The 16,874-nt window shown below is 43.3% G+C and overlaps 1 protein-coding gene across 15 annotated transcripts in view; it reads left to right on the top strand.

Moving 5' to 3' along the window:
• PITPNM2 (phosphatidylinositol transfer protein membrane associated 2) overlaps positions 1–16,874 on the top strand; it is a 197,565-nt gene that overhangs the window by 113,353 nt on the left and 67,338 nt on the right. For 14 of the 15 annotated variants that reach the window (XM_039505374.1, XM_039505367.1, XM_039505373.1 and 11 more), the window contains 2 exons: positions 14,169–14,383; positions 15,378–15,499. In XM_039505374.1, the coding sequence (XP_039361308.1) occupies positions 14,169–14,383; positions 15,378–15,499 (337 nt within the window). Of the gene's footprint in view, positions 1–13,581; positions 13,728–14,168; positions 14,384–15,377; positions 15,500–16,874 lie in introns of those variants that run through there. The other variant, XM_039505377.1, reaches the window with a different exon arrangement.

Genomic DNA, 16,874 nt, shown 5'->3' with positions numbered 1-16,874 from the left:
TTTTTTGTTTCTTTAAAAAAAAAAATATTGTTAAAAGGACAATGTCAGGTTCGGTAAGACTAAAACTTGGTCTCTTGGGGACTGCAATCTCTTGTGTTCCCTGTGGTTTTTCACTTGGACTATTACCACTCTCTGACCAAACAAAATTATGGTACAGAATATATACCTATTTAAGACACATAAGTGGAAAAGAGACTAAGGTTATAAGTGAGTGATATTCTGAGACTTAGGGAATCAGTGCTTGGCAACACAGGAGGGGAAGGAAAGACTGATAGATTGTGCCCTAGAATGCATCAGGGAATTAATTATAAGTCAAGGAAGATAATGGTCATTCTTTACAAGGTTCTTTCAGAGCCCGTTTGGAGCATTGTTTGCTGGTCTGAGCACTGATTATTTTTTGAATGCAGTAGCATCGGGTGGCCCCTACTGAAATTGGGGCCCTATTGTGCTAGGCACTATTCAAACACACGGGGAGACATAGTCCTTGCACCAGTGAGCTTACAGTCTAAATAGACAAAGGGTGGGAGAAGAAACAGTCTCCCAGGGAAGTGAAATGACTTCCCCAAAGTCACACAGCAAACCGATGATGGAGCCAGGAATAGAACCTATTTATTCCAGTCCAGTGGTCTGTCCACTAGACCATGCCTCCTACCCTGACATTCATTCTACCTTTGGAGAAGGTGCAGATGAGGGCAACAAGGATCATTTAAGGCCTGGAAAGGAGGGTCTCTTATTTAGTGTTGTGAAAAGTTGACCTCATCACAAAGTTTAATTATCTCAAGGGAATTGTTGTGACTTTATCATGAGTCTTGCAATATTTGGTGTTTTTCTTATAGCCCCAGCTCCTGGAATCATGAAAATATGTGAGAATTTCAGATTTCATTTATAAATAGATGGTTTCTAGCTTTTATGGCTGTGGAGAAAAGTTTGAAAATGTGGGCTAAGTGCACCCTAAAAGCACAGTAACCAAGCGGCAAACAAAAAGAACCCTAAAGTTTCCAGTGTCTGTCATTGCTGTACTAACCAGCAGGCCAGCCTTGTTCACAACCTGATTTTGCAGTCCAGAGCTGGGGCGGTGGGTAATGACATACAAGCAGGAGGAGATAGTGATGTGTCTTCACTGCAGTTGCTCAAAAACAGGCACTTCTCCTCACTCCTTGAAGGCAAATAAGGCCAAAGACTCTCATGTCTTAGAAAGTGATTTATTCTGCTGATGAATTTCAGGATGGGCCTCTAGCCTCTGCTCCCAGAAGTTCAGAGAGTTTGATTAAAATCCTACCTGGACAGTCACAGGGATTGCTCTCCTGGGTCAGTGGAACAGGGTGGACACCCTCCCTTCACAGTTCACAGAGCACCCCTCTCCTCTCATGCTTGCTGCGCTTAATGATTGTGAAAGACCCCCCAGCCTAAGGATACCAGACACAGGAATCCTCCTGGGGTTTTTCTGTTCCTTTTTTAAGGCCTAATAAATGCAGCCCTAATCCCAAGCAGTGGGGAAGTTTTGCAGGCAAACAACACTGAGTGTCCAGTGTCTGTAAGGCGAGGAAACCCAGGCCCACTACCGCGTACTTACACCAAGAGCAGGAGAACAAATCCTGCCGACTAACTGGTAATTTCACTTTACCCCAACAAGTGCCTTTCAGGATAGGTAAATTCCGGCCTCATTATCGAGTTCTGCACTATCTAATATAACAAGTATTCAACATAATCACAATCCTAATCACACTGAATCTCTATTTCTTTTCTTCTTTCCTTAACACTCAAAATGCTTGACTCTAAGAGATGGGTTTAGATGAGACACAGTCAGATCTCAGCCATTTTCAGTTCTTTTGATCTCTGCATAGCAGCCTAGATCTGGAGGTATAAATAATCATGCAGCTCTGTTGTCATTACATGACATAGCTTTGCTGTGTAACTAGGGATGCCAGTGGCATAATGGAATAGGAACCCCGTAAAATGAGGCTGGGTCAAACCCTCTCATTTGCATCTCTACAATACAACACTGCTTGGGGAGATTTGGAAAAATAGAACTTTTTGAACTAGTGGCCCCTTCTTTAGAGGCTGGCATATAACCTCCTTCTTATTCATACCAAAATGCTTTAGCTGGTAATCAGCGTAAAATTTGTTGTGCTTTCAGAGCACATTCGAACCCAGGATCTCAAAGAACCTCACTTAAGGTATTAAGCCTCACAACATTTGTATAAGGTAGGCACACATTAATTAGTTCCATTTTACAGATGGGGAACTGAGGCACTGCAGGGTGAAGTGACTTGCTCAGGGTCACACAGGAAGTCTTTGGCAGGCCTGAAATAGAACTCATATCTCCCAATGCCCAGATGAACTTTACCAGCAAAACTTGCTTGTCCTTCACGCCCTCAAAGTGAATTTAAATGGACAGGGGGCAGAACTCGCTTGTTATACCAATTCCAGTCTGCTAGGATCATGCAGAGCTCATCTCGGTCTGCTTTAACATGGCTTGTGATATCAAAAAGACTTCCACAAAGATCTATTTTAGGTCATTCAATTTACATAACTAATTTGCTTAATGAAAGCTTCCAGCAGTAAGTTGCGCATGCAGATGATTTTGCAATCTATACTCCGTAGATGTACACGTTATTATTGTGTTTGCCATTTATATTTCAACGTGACTCATGAGAGATATTGATGATAGGATGATCCTATACAAATCAATCCCATTCATCATGCTTTGCTTTCAGGGTAAAAATGTACCACATTTTGACTCTAAAAACTAGATCCATAGTACAGTTTATAGTGAAACTAACAATGAAGAAACAGATTTCTCAATGTTTGGCTTCATTTGAGGGTTTTTTTGTTTTTGTTTTTAAGTATAATTTGCTACTTCTAGCAAAGCTATTGTGCTGCAGAGAACAGTAAGAAAAGTGTAAGCTGCATACTAATAATAGGAGTCCAAGACATTGTTCTAGCTTTTAAAAATAAATTATGAAGTCCTAACTTGTTTACCGTTGATTGTGGTTTACAGATGTAACCCTCAATCACATCTAACTAAATTAGACATTTATAACAGGCTGACATGGTTTTGTTTTACAATGAAGTTTCTTCATGCATGACTGTGACATTTATACAGACTTGCTTTTCATGGGAGATGAGGGGTTTTGGTTTGAACGTGTGTACAATGCAAAGATTGACAGTATTATACTTGATAAAACCGAGGGTCCATAAATAATGGAGACAGTCTGTTCTCTGAGAACAATAACCAAGGGGTTTCTGTAACTCCATAAGGTTTGTCTCCAGTTCGATGACCGGAAGTTTTGATCCTCTGCTTCACTTTTACTGAAGTAACTGCTGGGATTTTTTAAAATTTGGTGTGAATTTAACACTGGTAGAAGGTGACAGAGCGACAGTCCTGGAGAATGAAGGCATCTATTTACCCACAGAACTGAGTAAGGCAGCACTGGGGCAAACTTCCCCAGACTGACCTGCCAACACACTCAATCCTAACCCTGGTAAGGCAGAGTGGGAATTTATACTGCATGGCCAATTCCATTCCTGATTTGTTGTTGTTGTGATTAGGCTAGCAGGAAGGGTGCTAATTAGACTCCAGTGTGGAGTAGTGTGTATGTGTGATGTGAGCACCTGTCCACTGGGAACTGCACTGAGATCAAACTCATCCTTCAGAGTCCACTGAACAACAGCAACCACCAGTCACCGGTGGCTTAGCCAGCTCTGAAATATCCTATCACCAATCAGACACTGATTCCTTTCTGTTTACAAGTGCTGTCTCAGGGAAAACATCCCAGTAGCCAGCCAAAAGGACAGAAAACATTCCTCGCTGCCACTGTAACATGTTCGCCCTGGGACCCCCACGGAATCAAGCACAACCCCCACAGTAACTTCATACTCATTTGATTATTAGCAGTTGAATGTCCTTAGTCAATGGTGAATTCAGTGTCCCAAACACTTTGCACAGTATTCCTCCTCTTCCCATCACTATCTGCCATGATAAGTTGTAAGCCAACTGACCTCCAGCCATTCGCTGTCTCTTCCAGGCATGGAGCACTGTGCTTATGGTGGAGGCTGCTTGTGTGGAGAAGGGGACATTTTGCCAAAGGATGCTGCTGCATTTCAGAGTGTCACAATCTCTCCCAATGTCATGATCACATGTAGTACAATCTCCTTGGAATCCAGAATGGTCTTTTCCTGAGCCTTGGCAGTATTGCCAATCCCAATTCCCGAGCTTGAGCCAGACCCCCAACAAAGCATTCTTTAAAATAATAGCAATAAAAACTGTAGCATTAAGTATAGGGCAACCTAATCAAGTCTCCCCCCATGATTCATAGTGCTCTGATTATTTGATTTCACAATGTCAACTAAAAAGGCAGCCCTCACCTTCAGAACATGTTGACAACTAGAAAATAATTTGGACAGGTGGATTGTGCTTTAATTGTCAATGCTTGTAGCTTTTCCATATGTTTTTGGTCTTGGACTCTTACAATCATAGGGTTGTTATATCTGTTTGCTGCCTATATACATTGCTGCAATGAGAACCTATCCATTTAGGAGCTAAATTTCAAGGTTTTTGGATTACTCTGATATTCAGGAAGTTCTGAGTTCTAATCCTGCCTCTGACATTGACTCTCTTTGATCTTGGACAAATCACTTAACTTCTCTGTGTCTCAGTTTCCTCATTTGATGATGATGACTCATAATTGGATTGTGGATTAGTTAATGTTCAAACAGTTTTGAAAATGAAAAGCTGTATGTAAAAGCTATATTATCATTCCATTTTATAGGACATGATACAGCCTCATTTAAATGATAATTTAAATACACTAACTCTTAATCCTGATAAAATGAGACAAACGGGAAATTCACTTCTCAATGTTTCTGTGGCCACCATTTAAAAAAAGTCAAGAGTTTGCATCTTCATGCAGTTGGACAAAGACAATATCTATGTACTTCATAACACTTGAATTAGACTTACTAAAACTGTGCCCTTGAGCAGTGGACAGATGTACAGAATATTAAAAGAAAATCATATAAACTGGACCCAAAACCTACAAATGACACCCCAACACTTTCCACATCCTTTTGCAATCACTCACCCCATTGTAGTTGGGGAAGAATCCTGGGAAACTGATAATCCTGGGAATTTTTAGGTAACACTGCAAACTCTGGGCTCTAGTAAATCAAGAAGGGGGAAGTTAAGGGTAATGTAGCATCTTTAACTTTAAATTTCGTGGTTTAACAGCCTGTGTTCATCTGTACTGGTAAACTGTGACGCGGCTGCCCTTTGACACCTTGTGGGAGGCAGCTGGTCCCATAGAAGCCAGTGGTAGTAGTAACATGTCCAGAGAGAACTTCTGCAGGACTGCAAAGTTCTGGCCTGCAGAATTTATGGAATCATAAATTACTTTGTAAGCCAAGAGCCTCTAAACTCAGCCAGAGACGCCAGGTTCTGGGTTAAGAGCAATTAGCATCTTCTTTCACCAAGGAGATTCCTCGTATCTGAGAGAGCCTCATAGGCCACCACTGAGATCGGGACTGAAAAAACGTGCACCATCCTCCCAAGAACTCTGCCTTTTCATAAATTCAAGTAGAGATCATGACTGAGTGCCACCAATACTTCCAACAGTTGTGACTCTGACCTCTTCCCTTACTGGATGGTAGAAGAAAGTAGAGAGAACCTGGAGCCTTTCCTAATGGAGACCTTCAACATCTTCTGTAATGTGGGGAATCTGCCACCCAACCTCACACCTGCAATAATCCATCCTGTACTAGAGAAACAGTCACTCAGTGCTAGAGGTGTCTCACCCTCCCTTTTGTAAGCAAGCTGGGAGGGGAGAATGTTACCTATCAGATGGCAATAACCTGGATCCCTCTTACCCTGGCTTCAGGCCAGGGTGTGGTATGCTTACAGTTTGGAGAAATGGATGCGTCGTGAGGTTCAGTGACTTGCTCAAGGTTCCGCAGAAAGTCAGTGGCAGAGCTGGGAATAGAACCCCGAATACAGTGCTTCCATTTACAGTCTGCATGAATCAGAGTGACCATCCCAGCTAAAGTGGAGAGGCAGTGCAGAGGAAAAAGGCGCACAAAGGAAAAAGTGTATCTGCTAACAAGTTTGCTTCTGATTGATTTCCCCCACTGGTAAAAAAAGATGTAATGCACCAGTCCTGCTTATCCTCCATTATTATTATTATACAAGAAGCCACAGCAAACATTCAGTTCCAGGTGTTCTAAGGCTCTTCACACTGTTGGTTTCTAATGCCAACAATTACCATAACTCTGCTGAACTGCAGCCTGCGACAAAAAGATAAGAGCTTGATCCAACTAGCCCTGGCTTGGTTAACTCCAGTGAGACCACTTGCCTAAAGACGTGTTTGCAAGAATGGACCCCAGGCAGTTCATTAGTAGGGAGACACACTTTTTCATATGGGGAGGGGACAGGAAATCTGAAAGCCTGTCTGAGTGGAACCCTTTGTTTATAGCCCTTTATTTTCTGTTGCAAAGGGCTCATGATAAACGGGGTTAGGTTAGCCCAATATTTAAATGACATTCATTGGAATTACTCATTCCATAATTGTTGTTGTGAGGTCATGTGCCGTGTCTCATATTTGTGCTGCTGTGCCAAGTGATTTATTTTAATAGAAGCCTTTAAGTAACTGGCGTTCTTGCTAATCATGGTGCATCTGCTTCTCTGGGTTCCCTGTTACGAGTAATTTAATGCTATTACTTTAGCTGGAAGGGCTCTGTGTCACCATCTGTCCTGGAAAGCTATTGATGGGGCTGTACAGAACATGGAGTGTCATCAGCAGAAGAGAGAGAGTTCTAAAGGGATGACTGGATTTCCTGTTGTAATATAATATAAGAGGGTTTACTGTGATTATGGCTTAGATGAACTAGTATCTAAAGGTTGTTAGCTGCTATTTGAATTTGCTGGGGACATTTCCCCAGATGTGTATGGAAAGATGAGATGTAATGTTGTTAGCAGTTAGTTCCAGGTAGTAATCTCAAAGGTTAATCATAAAAAAGGTTGAAGTTTGTAAGGATACAAGTCCTGTGAAATTAGTATCTAAAGAGCCCCAACCTCAAATGCCTGCACATCTGCAGCTCCCAGCAACCTAACGTTCAGCAGCAAAGGCTTGCCAGATGCTGCTCAAGCCAAACATTTTCCTAATCAATGATTATTTTTTAATTGTTGTTTACAGACCTGTTCCACGTAATAAACATCTCTTCAGAATATGGCAAGGAGTCACAACAGACATGAAAAGGCTACACAGTTGGAAAGCAAGTTGCTCTCGCGTTATCAAAGCCAGTGATACAGTATAACGTGTAAACTTGTAAATTGAGCACAGGTATAGGGTATCTTCTCAGCTGTGTCAGAGCATGTCACTGATGCCTTTACTTTAGTCATGAGATGAATTCACTCATTGTTCAAGTGACTGGTTTATAATCGAGTTAGGAAATTGCACTGTTCTCAGTCTAACCAGATCTGTCCTTGCCAAACCATTGTGGTTACGTAGTTTTTTCCTGTAGTCTAATGGCAAGCATAGGGGCTTTTCACAGCGTACTGCTAAAGGAATTCAGTGACGGGTTTGTTTTGTTTTGGTTTTGTGATGGTTTCATCCTTCTCAATGTGCCTGACTGGATGATGTGCACGGTAACTCATGTTTTGAGTTTTTAGTACCCGTTGGACCAACCCAGAATCCTGGCTCCAAACTCCCCTGAAAGTTCAGTTCCAGATCTCAGGTCTGTGGTTCAGGCCCTGCTTTAATTTTATTGAGCAAAGTGCAGCGTCTCTTCACTTTTCATATATATTTAATAGAAAAATGTACTTGCTGCATATCAACATAGCTTGTGCAAATAACCTACACGCAAGAGGAGCAAATATGCACTACACAAAGCAGGGCCAAACTCTCATCCAGCTGCAAAGCCCACCCAGAGAGGTTAGGTGGAAGGGCTGGTGCGGCTGAAAGCTGGGTGTGAATTAGCCACAGTCACTCCAAACTCTGGGCTATAGTAGTTGGCTGTGGTGCTCTACAAGCCCTGCTATCCAGGCGTTTTGGCTGGTGGATCTATGCAGCTCATGGATTCACTGGCCATACCTCTTGTTTACCACCAACCCTTCTCCATGGTGCCATAAAGGGGATCACAACAAGGAATACTCTGTGGCATGCGGGGGGGTGGGGGGAGCATAGCATGTCTGCATCCCCCCATGGCCCACCATCCTCCATGCAATGCTTCCATTGCACACCTATGCCAGAGGTAGCAAGGTTGACGTGTGAAATAGTAAATCCTGATCTGTGCACAGTTGCACAGTTTCCAGCTAGATTTACAGTGGTCACCCATAAGCTGTTTTAATGACTCCACGTAAAACATACAGTCACAGTTGGCAGGAGGCTTTTCCTCTGGGATAATGTTTGTAAGGAGAAAACAGAACAAGTTCATGGAAACAAAAGGAATTGGAAATTCTCTTGTATCATAACAATGCTTAGCTTTTCAGAACAAGTAGATCTCCAAACATTTTACAAAGGAGGTCAGTATCATTAGCCCCATTTTAAAGACAGGGAAAACTGAGGCACAGAGAGGGGAAGTGACTTAACCAGGGTCACCCAGTAGACCAGTGGAAAGTGCCCCTGCTTGGGCTCAAGCCGGGCTGATGAGCGCTGGACGTGGGGCCCAGCCTTCCTAAGGGCATTCTCCCCATTTTCCAGGCAACAACTTCCCCTGAGCACCTATGCAGCAGAAGAGAGAACCCCCTTTCACGCGTGACTAGGATGTGCCATGGCCCAATGCCACCTGTCCCATCACCCTTAAAAACCAGTCAGTCGCCTTGAAGAACTAAATGATTTTACCTCATTGTTGGCAGTCTTAGAGGCATAGGTTCCAACTCCAAGGGTGCTCTGGGGCTGGAGCACCCATGGGGAAAAAATGGTGGGTGCACCCACCAGCAGCCCCCTATCAGCTTCCCCCTACCCCCTCAGAACCTCCCGCCTTCCAGTGGGCCCCACCAATCAGTGCCTCCTCCTCCCTCCCCACTCCTCCTGCCCCCACAATCAGCTGTTTCATGGCATGCAGGAAGCTTGGGGGTGGGGGGAGGGGAGGGGGTGGAACTGGGGGGAAGAGGCAGGGTGGGGGTGGAGTGGGGGAAGAAAGGGGTGGGGCCTGGGGCAGAGCCAGGAGTTGAGCACCCTCTGACACTTTGGAAAATGGGCGCCTGTGCTTGTAGGTATTTCCTATTGCAAGTACAGGGGAGCACAGGCAATAACAGTGCAGATGCTAATGCAACTATTTGTCTCTGACAAAACCAAACAGTATTACAGGGTCACCATTGTACCAACCATACAACACAAACCAGACAATTTTTTCTAACGCCAAGTCAATTGTGACAAAGTAACTTAATTGCAAAGAAAAAGTAGAGAGTTCTAATCTTGGCTGTGTATTGTGGTGATCGCGGTACCATTGGACTCCGAAGCAGAGAGGGATTGTTGTTCATGTTGGGCCCATTCTTGACAAACTGCCTGTCACTAATTAGCTGTTTCTGAATGTAAGAAAATGACTCTGCTTTTCAGTAACACGTTTATAAACCATCCTGGAGCCAACTTCATACCTGGTGTCACTGTAGAGTGACCCCAGGCATGGATCTGGCCCCACTGTCCGTAAACAACTTGTTGCTTGGTGGAGTAAGACCAGTGAAACTGGTCGCTGGGCAATCTCAAAAGTAAGAGATTTCTTCCTGGCAGAGAATCAACAGTTTTTGAATCACAACATTTATAGATGCTTAGGATACTCAGCAGAAACATTTCCAGCGAAAGGCATGCAAATTACTTCAAGGGAATTGTTAATTTTGTCTGATAAGGAGGGAGAGGCCTGTTTTACAAGGAGCTGATCAAGCATAGCAGATAGCAGCTTTTTACATGAAAGCTAAGGCTCTGTACACGTTACCGCTTACATGGGTATAACCTACATTGCTCAGGGGTGTGAATAAACCAGCCCCTCCTAGTTACCTAAGTTACAGCAAGGTAAGCGTCAGCGTGGACAGTGCTTTGTTGGCGGAAAAGTTTCTCCCGCTGACATGGCAACCGCTGCTTGCCGGGGCTGGAATAATTAAGTCGATGGGAGAGCTCTCGCCCGTCGGCTTACGGCATCTGCCCTAGTAATGCTACAGCGGCGCAGCTGCACGCTCTGTAGTGTAGCCATCGCCTGAGTCTCTAACCCTAATAGTGGTGGAGACAAGCTTGAAAACCTGAGAGAGACACAAGGTGGGTGTGGTCGTATCTTTTATGGGTAGGGTGACCCTACGTCTCGCTTTGGCCGTGACAGACCCCGTTTTCAGCTCTGTCCTGGCCATCCCTTTCCACACCCTTTTACGATCACTCACCCCATTGTAGCTGGGGAAGAATCCTGGGAAACTGATAGTCCTGGGAATTTTCAGGTAACACGCTGCAAACTCTGGGCTCTAGTAAATCAAGAAGGGCCGGCAAGGTGTTCAGGCGGTCAGCCCCAAGCCCAGCTGCAAGCAGCACGGGGCTCAGCGGGTCAGCCCCAGCCGCAGGCAACATGGGGAGGGCAGCTCTGGCGAGTCCTGTGCATGGGGGTGGGTGTGGAGGTGAGGGGGGGGCAGCTTGGCCGAACCCTGGGCTGTCCTGTTTTTACTTTAAGAAATATGATCACCCTATTTATGGGACCAACTTCTGTTAGTGAGAGACAAGCTTTTGAGCCACAGAGAGCTCTTCTTCACCTATATTGAAAACACGAGCACAGTTCAACCAAGACATTGATTCCTGCCTGTATCTGCAGAGAGCCTGAAACAGTAGCTCTGGGAGGTGTGGGCTGCCCCATTCGCCTCAGTGGGCTAGCAACTCAGATGTCCGGTGGTGCTATTTTAAATGTCACCATTGTTAGCTATTTCACTGCTGTTGATGTAAGTAAGGGAGAAGGAGGATCACCGATCTGCACTGTGTACTCTGAGTGGAGTCTCATTTAATTGATTGGTGTTTGGGAGAGGAGCACCATTCATACACACACCCTGCCCCTATCTGAGCCATGGAGCCACCATGTCAGAGGGGAGGAGCAGAGGTTGGATACATTTGAGACCCACCAAGGGGGAGCAAATATTTCAGAGCCCAGCAAGGCACCTGCAAGCCCTCTGTCAACCAGCCCCTTACCCAGCCTTCCAGGCAGTGAGGTACAAGTCTGTGCTGGTGGTGGGTGTGGGGCCAGGTGGCTTCCTTCCTGGCTGATGGCAGCTGTAAGCATGAGGACTAGAAACATAACTCTCTTTAAATGCTCTGGGAGCTTGGGGCCCTTGGTACATGCCAGTTGTGCCTGCTTTGCCTTAATCCAGCCTGCCCAAGGGTGATTCTGAACCCAGCAAGGGAGGAGCCCAGCAGAGCCTGCGTGATCATATTTTGAATATCTGTGCAATGGGCTGTGAGTGGCATGTCACTGTGGCTTGCCTAGTGGGTGGAGTTTGGGAGAATACAGCCGCTTTTCCCCCCCAGTTCAAGCCCTGCAGAAGTTCATACAGTTTATATAGACAGTAAATACAATATGAGAAAGCAAAGCTCTTCTGCCATGATGACACCTGGGCTTGATTCCATCCTGTCTCAAACTTGCTACATGGTAGGCACTTGGTATTTTATTAAAGAAAATGTCCTGCTGTGCAGGGCATCTATAGACAATCCTTTACTGCTGCACAACTTTCTGATCCATTCGATGGGAGTCTTATCTGAGTAAGAAATGCAGATGTTGGGCCTCCAAAGTGGTTGGCTCATTGGATAGCTCTCTCAAAGACTATAGGGAAATGAGAAACTTTTAGCAGAAAGTCAAAAGTGGAGATATTGTGCTCAGACTTCACTTGATTACTGACATGATATAAAGTGTATAGTATTACATGCTTTTATCAAGAATAAAGCCTAGATTTCTTTCTCCCCCCCCCCCCAATCTTGGTATCAGCTATGGTTATAAAAACGGGCCGCATAAATCATCACCATTTCAGCATCCAAATCCAATGCAGGTGTTTGTCTGCAAATCTCCACACACCGTTACTGTTCTGTGTGAGATAACAGGCTTGATCCTGGGTGCTGATTTCAGTGAGAACTGAGGATGCTCACTCAGGCTATTTCATGTTTCAGCCCAGAGCAGGGAGCTGTTATCTGATTCTGAGTTCTTTATCATCTCTAGTGGTAGGTCTCAAGGCAGCCAACGCAGGGTTTTACATGGTGTGATTTGGCACTAAATGTGTCATCCATGTTTCCCCTGCTGCTTCACATTTCCATGTACTACTGCCATGTAATGAAACTCTAGGGCACCATAATTTGCATCAGCTCTTCAGACCAGATGCTCTACTAAGGTGACCAGACAGCAAGTGTGAAAAATGGGGACGGGGTGGGGGGTAATAGGCGTCTATAGAAGAAAAATCCCCAAATATCGGGACTGTCCCTATGAAATAGGGACATCTGGTCACCCTATGCTCTGCTATTATTCTGTCTGACACATTTGCCATGCCTGCTGGGTTGCTGCCTTTTCTTAGACCTGCTACGTTATGAAATTACAAAATGTTTAGGTCATCAAGATTATTTAATGTTGTTGTCATAAATATTTGGACAGGACTTGGCCACTGCTTACATAAGCACTGAAAGACAGTAACTTGTTTTAAGAGGATGTGTGTTTAATGAACAGCAAGCTCAATGCTCTCTCTATAAATTATTTTTACAAATGTGCTTCTCTAAACTGCATATCACAGTTTACAAAAGACAAGACCCAAAACATTTTTATATTTAGATTTTTTTTTGTCTGTTATCGGGGGGAGGGGAGGATTTAAAATGCTTCGAGACTTGGTTGGAAGGTGTATAGCTCTTCTTTGCTTGTTGTTTTGTCCTCAAACGCAGATTCTGATCTGCATCTTATTAATCACTTTTTGTTAAACCATGTTTCCTTTCATGTTGTTTTTCTGCCAAAAAGAAAGGGTCAGTATTGCAGTATCTTTTACAGTCAATTTGGACTACTAATTCCAATTTGTTAATTTCCCAAGTGCTAGCCTTTCCAATGCACTTTAAAAAACAAACAAAGAAAATGAGTCAGGTGTTCTGAAATACGAAGTCCCTGCATTATCCTACCCACTGCAGCATGTGTGTTAGAAGTGCACAGACATTTTGGGCATCTCTGTCTTTCTTTGCAGGCATTGAACTTAGGTTTTCTTATTAAATGAATGCTGCCAGGGTTTGGGAGAGTTCTCAACATAAGCCAGGATATGGAAGCTGCCAGAGGGTGCTCTGTGCATTCTGGTGAATTTAATATATTTTTTCTATAAATATCTTAATTATCAGGGTGTAGTCTTCAGGCTGTTCTTAAAGAGTTGTCTCTTGCCAGATCATTAAAGGAAAATGCCACTAAATGCTACATTTTCTGCCTATATATTGCATTGTGATGTTGCAGCTAATATTTGTTGTTTAGTCACTCTGATGTAACATTGCAAAAATACATGTCAAAGCAGGCAAAACCCAATTCCAGCTACTTCTGGTAATGTAAAAGGTTATGTGGTGTGTCTGATCAATTCAGATCTGAATCCAGACTTCAGAGTGTTTGAATGCAAAGCTTTGATTCAGCCTATTATAGATCAGGGAGTTGCCTGTGACATTTGGGTTTGGATCTTGATTTAACTTCTTCACAGTTTCCAGACTGTCCTGCACTAGGGTTTTGGCCTGAGTTGGTGTCTAATAGACCATACCTGCCTTACTGCTTTGGTTAGTGGATAAATAAGATGACTCAGTAGGTCTCTTCCATTTATAATTTCTCTGATTCTGGGGGTAGCATGTGATAATATGAGATCATTGGGTGACTCTGCAGTGAGGAAGTACTGTGCAGGAATGGTGTCCCTAGCCTCTGTTTGCCAGAATCTGTGAATGAGCGACAGGGGATGATCACTTGATGATTAGCTGTTCTGTTTATTCCCTCTGGGGCACCTAGCACTGGCCAGTGTCGAAAGGCAGGATACTGGGCTAGATGGACTTTTTGTCTGACCCAGAAGGGCCATTCTTATGGTCTTATTTGTTGGTGGTTAGTGACTGTTGTTGAATATCAGTCAGTTCATGTAGGGTTAAATGCCATCTCTTAAGTTAACGTGCGTTGAGCAAGTGGTATGTAAAATGTGTACAAGTAAAAACAGTGGTGTCTTTTCCTTTCAGAAAAAGAGCAGAGAAGAGACATGTGGAGAAGGCAGTGGAGTGGAGATCCTGGAGAATAGGCCGTACACAGATGGTCCTGGTGGCATTGGACAATATACCCATAAAGTGTACCATATTGGTATGCATATACCCAGTTGGTTTCGGTCTATCCTGCCAAAGGCAGCTTTAAGAGTTGAAGAGGAGTCATGGAATGCATATCCTTACACAAGGACAAGGTACTAGTCCATGTCACCCTCCCTAGATTTTGAAAGGAACTTTATTGCCATGACTGAGTCCCAATGACATCCCTTGTGTATCCAGGAACATTTTTTAGGGAAACATTGGCGCCAAGTCCTGAAATCCTTACTCAGTCCTCAGAGATTTGTGTGAGCAGGCTCAGTGAGGACTCCAGGTTTTGGCTCATTGTCTAAAGGTGTAAGCCCGGTTATGCACCCAAGGGTGGAAAATCATTAATGTTTTACACAGAATCTTGTGTGTCACCCTGCATGTTCCACGAACTGTTGCAAATATCTGATCGTTAACTTAGATTATATTTAAATGTGTGTGAAGATGGCAAGGTCAGCATGTCAAACACGGCCTAGGAAAAGTGAAATTGGATTTGCATCCCGACCCTGTTCTAGGTTGGAGAGTCGGAGAAGTGGGGGAGAGAGAGATTTAAGGATAGAAATAAAAATAATAGATATTTTGGAGGTTCTCAGATATTAACATGCTGGGGGCTTTATTATTATTATTATTATTAATTTATTGATTATGTATTAATTTAAAACAAAAAATAACCCTATACCTAGTAGAGTTTTTAATCCCCAAAAGGGAAGAGAGCCAAAGACTCCATGGGGCCCCCTAGGGACTTTGCCGTTGCCATTCACTGTATTTGGAAGGCATTTGGATATTAGCGTGATGGGCAGCAGTCACTCTTAGCCTAATATTGGAGATAATCTGTGGTCTTGGAGTCTTAGTGTAGCAGAGCATTCCCATATAAACCATATTCCGAGGCCACGCTTTGGCCTAAGAACAAAATGTTAACAAAGCAAAATCACTGGCTCCTTTTTTGTACATGCAGATTGCATCTTAAAGGGTATTTAAAGCAAAACGTGAGCGAGAAATGACCTGGATTCACAGCCGGTATTTAGGTGTCTGTTATGAAAGCACTTCTCTACTCCATCAAGCCTAATAGGCTTTAGTCTAAGCTTCATTACTCTTCTCTTCCAGGTATACGTGTCCTTTTGTGGAGAAATTCTCTATTGATATTGAAACGTATTATAAAGCCGATCCAGGGGATCATGTCAATGTATTCAACCTTTCTCCTGCAGAAAAAAGACAGACAATTCTTGGTGAATATCACTTTTCCCCTCACTTTGTCTTCTATCCTGCCTATTGATTGCTACACAGAAGTTTTTATAGTAATTTTTCTTTGGGGAAGAAGCATTGTCTAATGGCTACAAAAAAAGAAGTGGTAACTAGGAGATCTGTTCCTGGCCCTGCTGCAGACCATGTGTGACGCTAGGCAAATCGCTTAATTTTTTCCATCTGTCTCCATTTTTCCAACTGTAAATGGGGCTAATACTTTCCTGCCTCATTTGGATGCTGTGAGGACTAAGGCTTCTTAAAGGGCTGTGAGATACCAGATAGAAAGAGCTATCAAAGGGGAAGTATTGCTATTTTTAAATAATTTTATAATAATATATTTTCTTTCTATGAGAAAACATTGTTCCTATGTAAACTTTCAAAACATAGGAAGGATCTTCCCCCTTTCTCCCCAGTATCATCTCAGCACTGGCTAACATTTCAGCCTTCAATTCCCATTTGCACCCTTTTCGGCAGATCAGTTTATTGAGCCTTACAAACAAAGGACTTCAATGTGAAGAAGGCAAAAGGGGCATTTTGTGAAAAGGCCGAAAATGGCAAGTGTCATCCTGATTCCCGTTGCTTGTATTTCCTACTGGCCAGTCCCTATGACATAAGCAGTAGACGCATTGTGTCAGAGTTAGTGCTAGCTATTATAGTTACATGCCATTAAAGCATCACTTGCTTATGAAACTACTGACACGCTCATGGATTGATTTGAGTTTTGCCTGGCCTTCTTTTAGGAAATGTGAGATTAGCAAGCACAGTGTCCCAGTGATGGAAAGAAGGACACCTAGTGGTTGCTGTACCTTTTTCTTAGCCACTCCTGAAACGCTGCCTATCAGTGGGCAAAGATAGTATCTAAGGTGCAATTTTACTGTGTTTAATTTCTGTAGGCTTGAAATGTTTTGTTATTTTCAGCCTGGATTAGTGTGTTCTTGTCACTAAATGTCAAACCTGCCTGATCAGCCTTTGTGTGCTAAATTGACTCTATAAAAGAATGATTTGAGTCATGTTCCTTCATACAGAACTTATTGAAAGGCCTGTCAATTCTGAGGAATAACTGAGATATAACCGCTTCAAATAGAAGTTTAGATGCCTCTAGCAATGTTTTCTGATCTCAGGATTATTTACAGACCTTTTAGGATGCATTCATTAGTTCAGCTACAGTTGCTTGGTCCCCCTTATCACAAAAGTATTCATTAAATAATTTTTAGACTTCAAAGCAGAAAATGCAGATTACATATTGTCCATAGCACATCAGCAAATGGGAAGTAAACCAGTAACATCACTGTGATGTTCTGCAATGGTACCATATTCAGTGGCTAGTCTCTGTTCTATGATATTATTAGAAAAGAACTG

Source organism: Mauremys reevesii, linkage group 18, assembly GCF_016161935.1.
Source record: "Mauremys reevesii isolate NIE-2019 linkage group 18, ASM1616193v1, whole genome shotgun sequence".
Lineage (NCBI taxonomy): Eukaryota > Metazoa > Chordata > Testudines > Geoemydidae > Mauremys > Mauremys reevesii.
The sequence above is the reverse complement of the archived record's forward strand: the minus strand, read 5'-3'. Positions and strand labels throughout refer to the sequence as shown.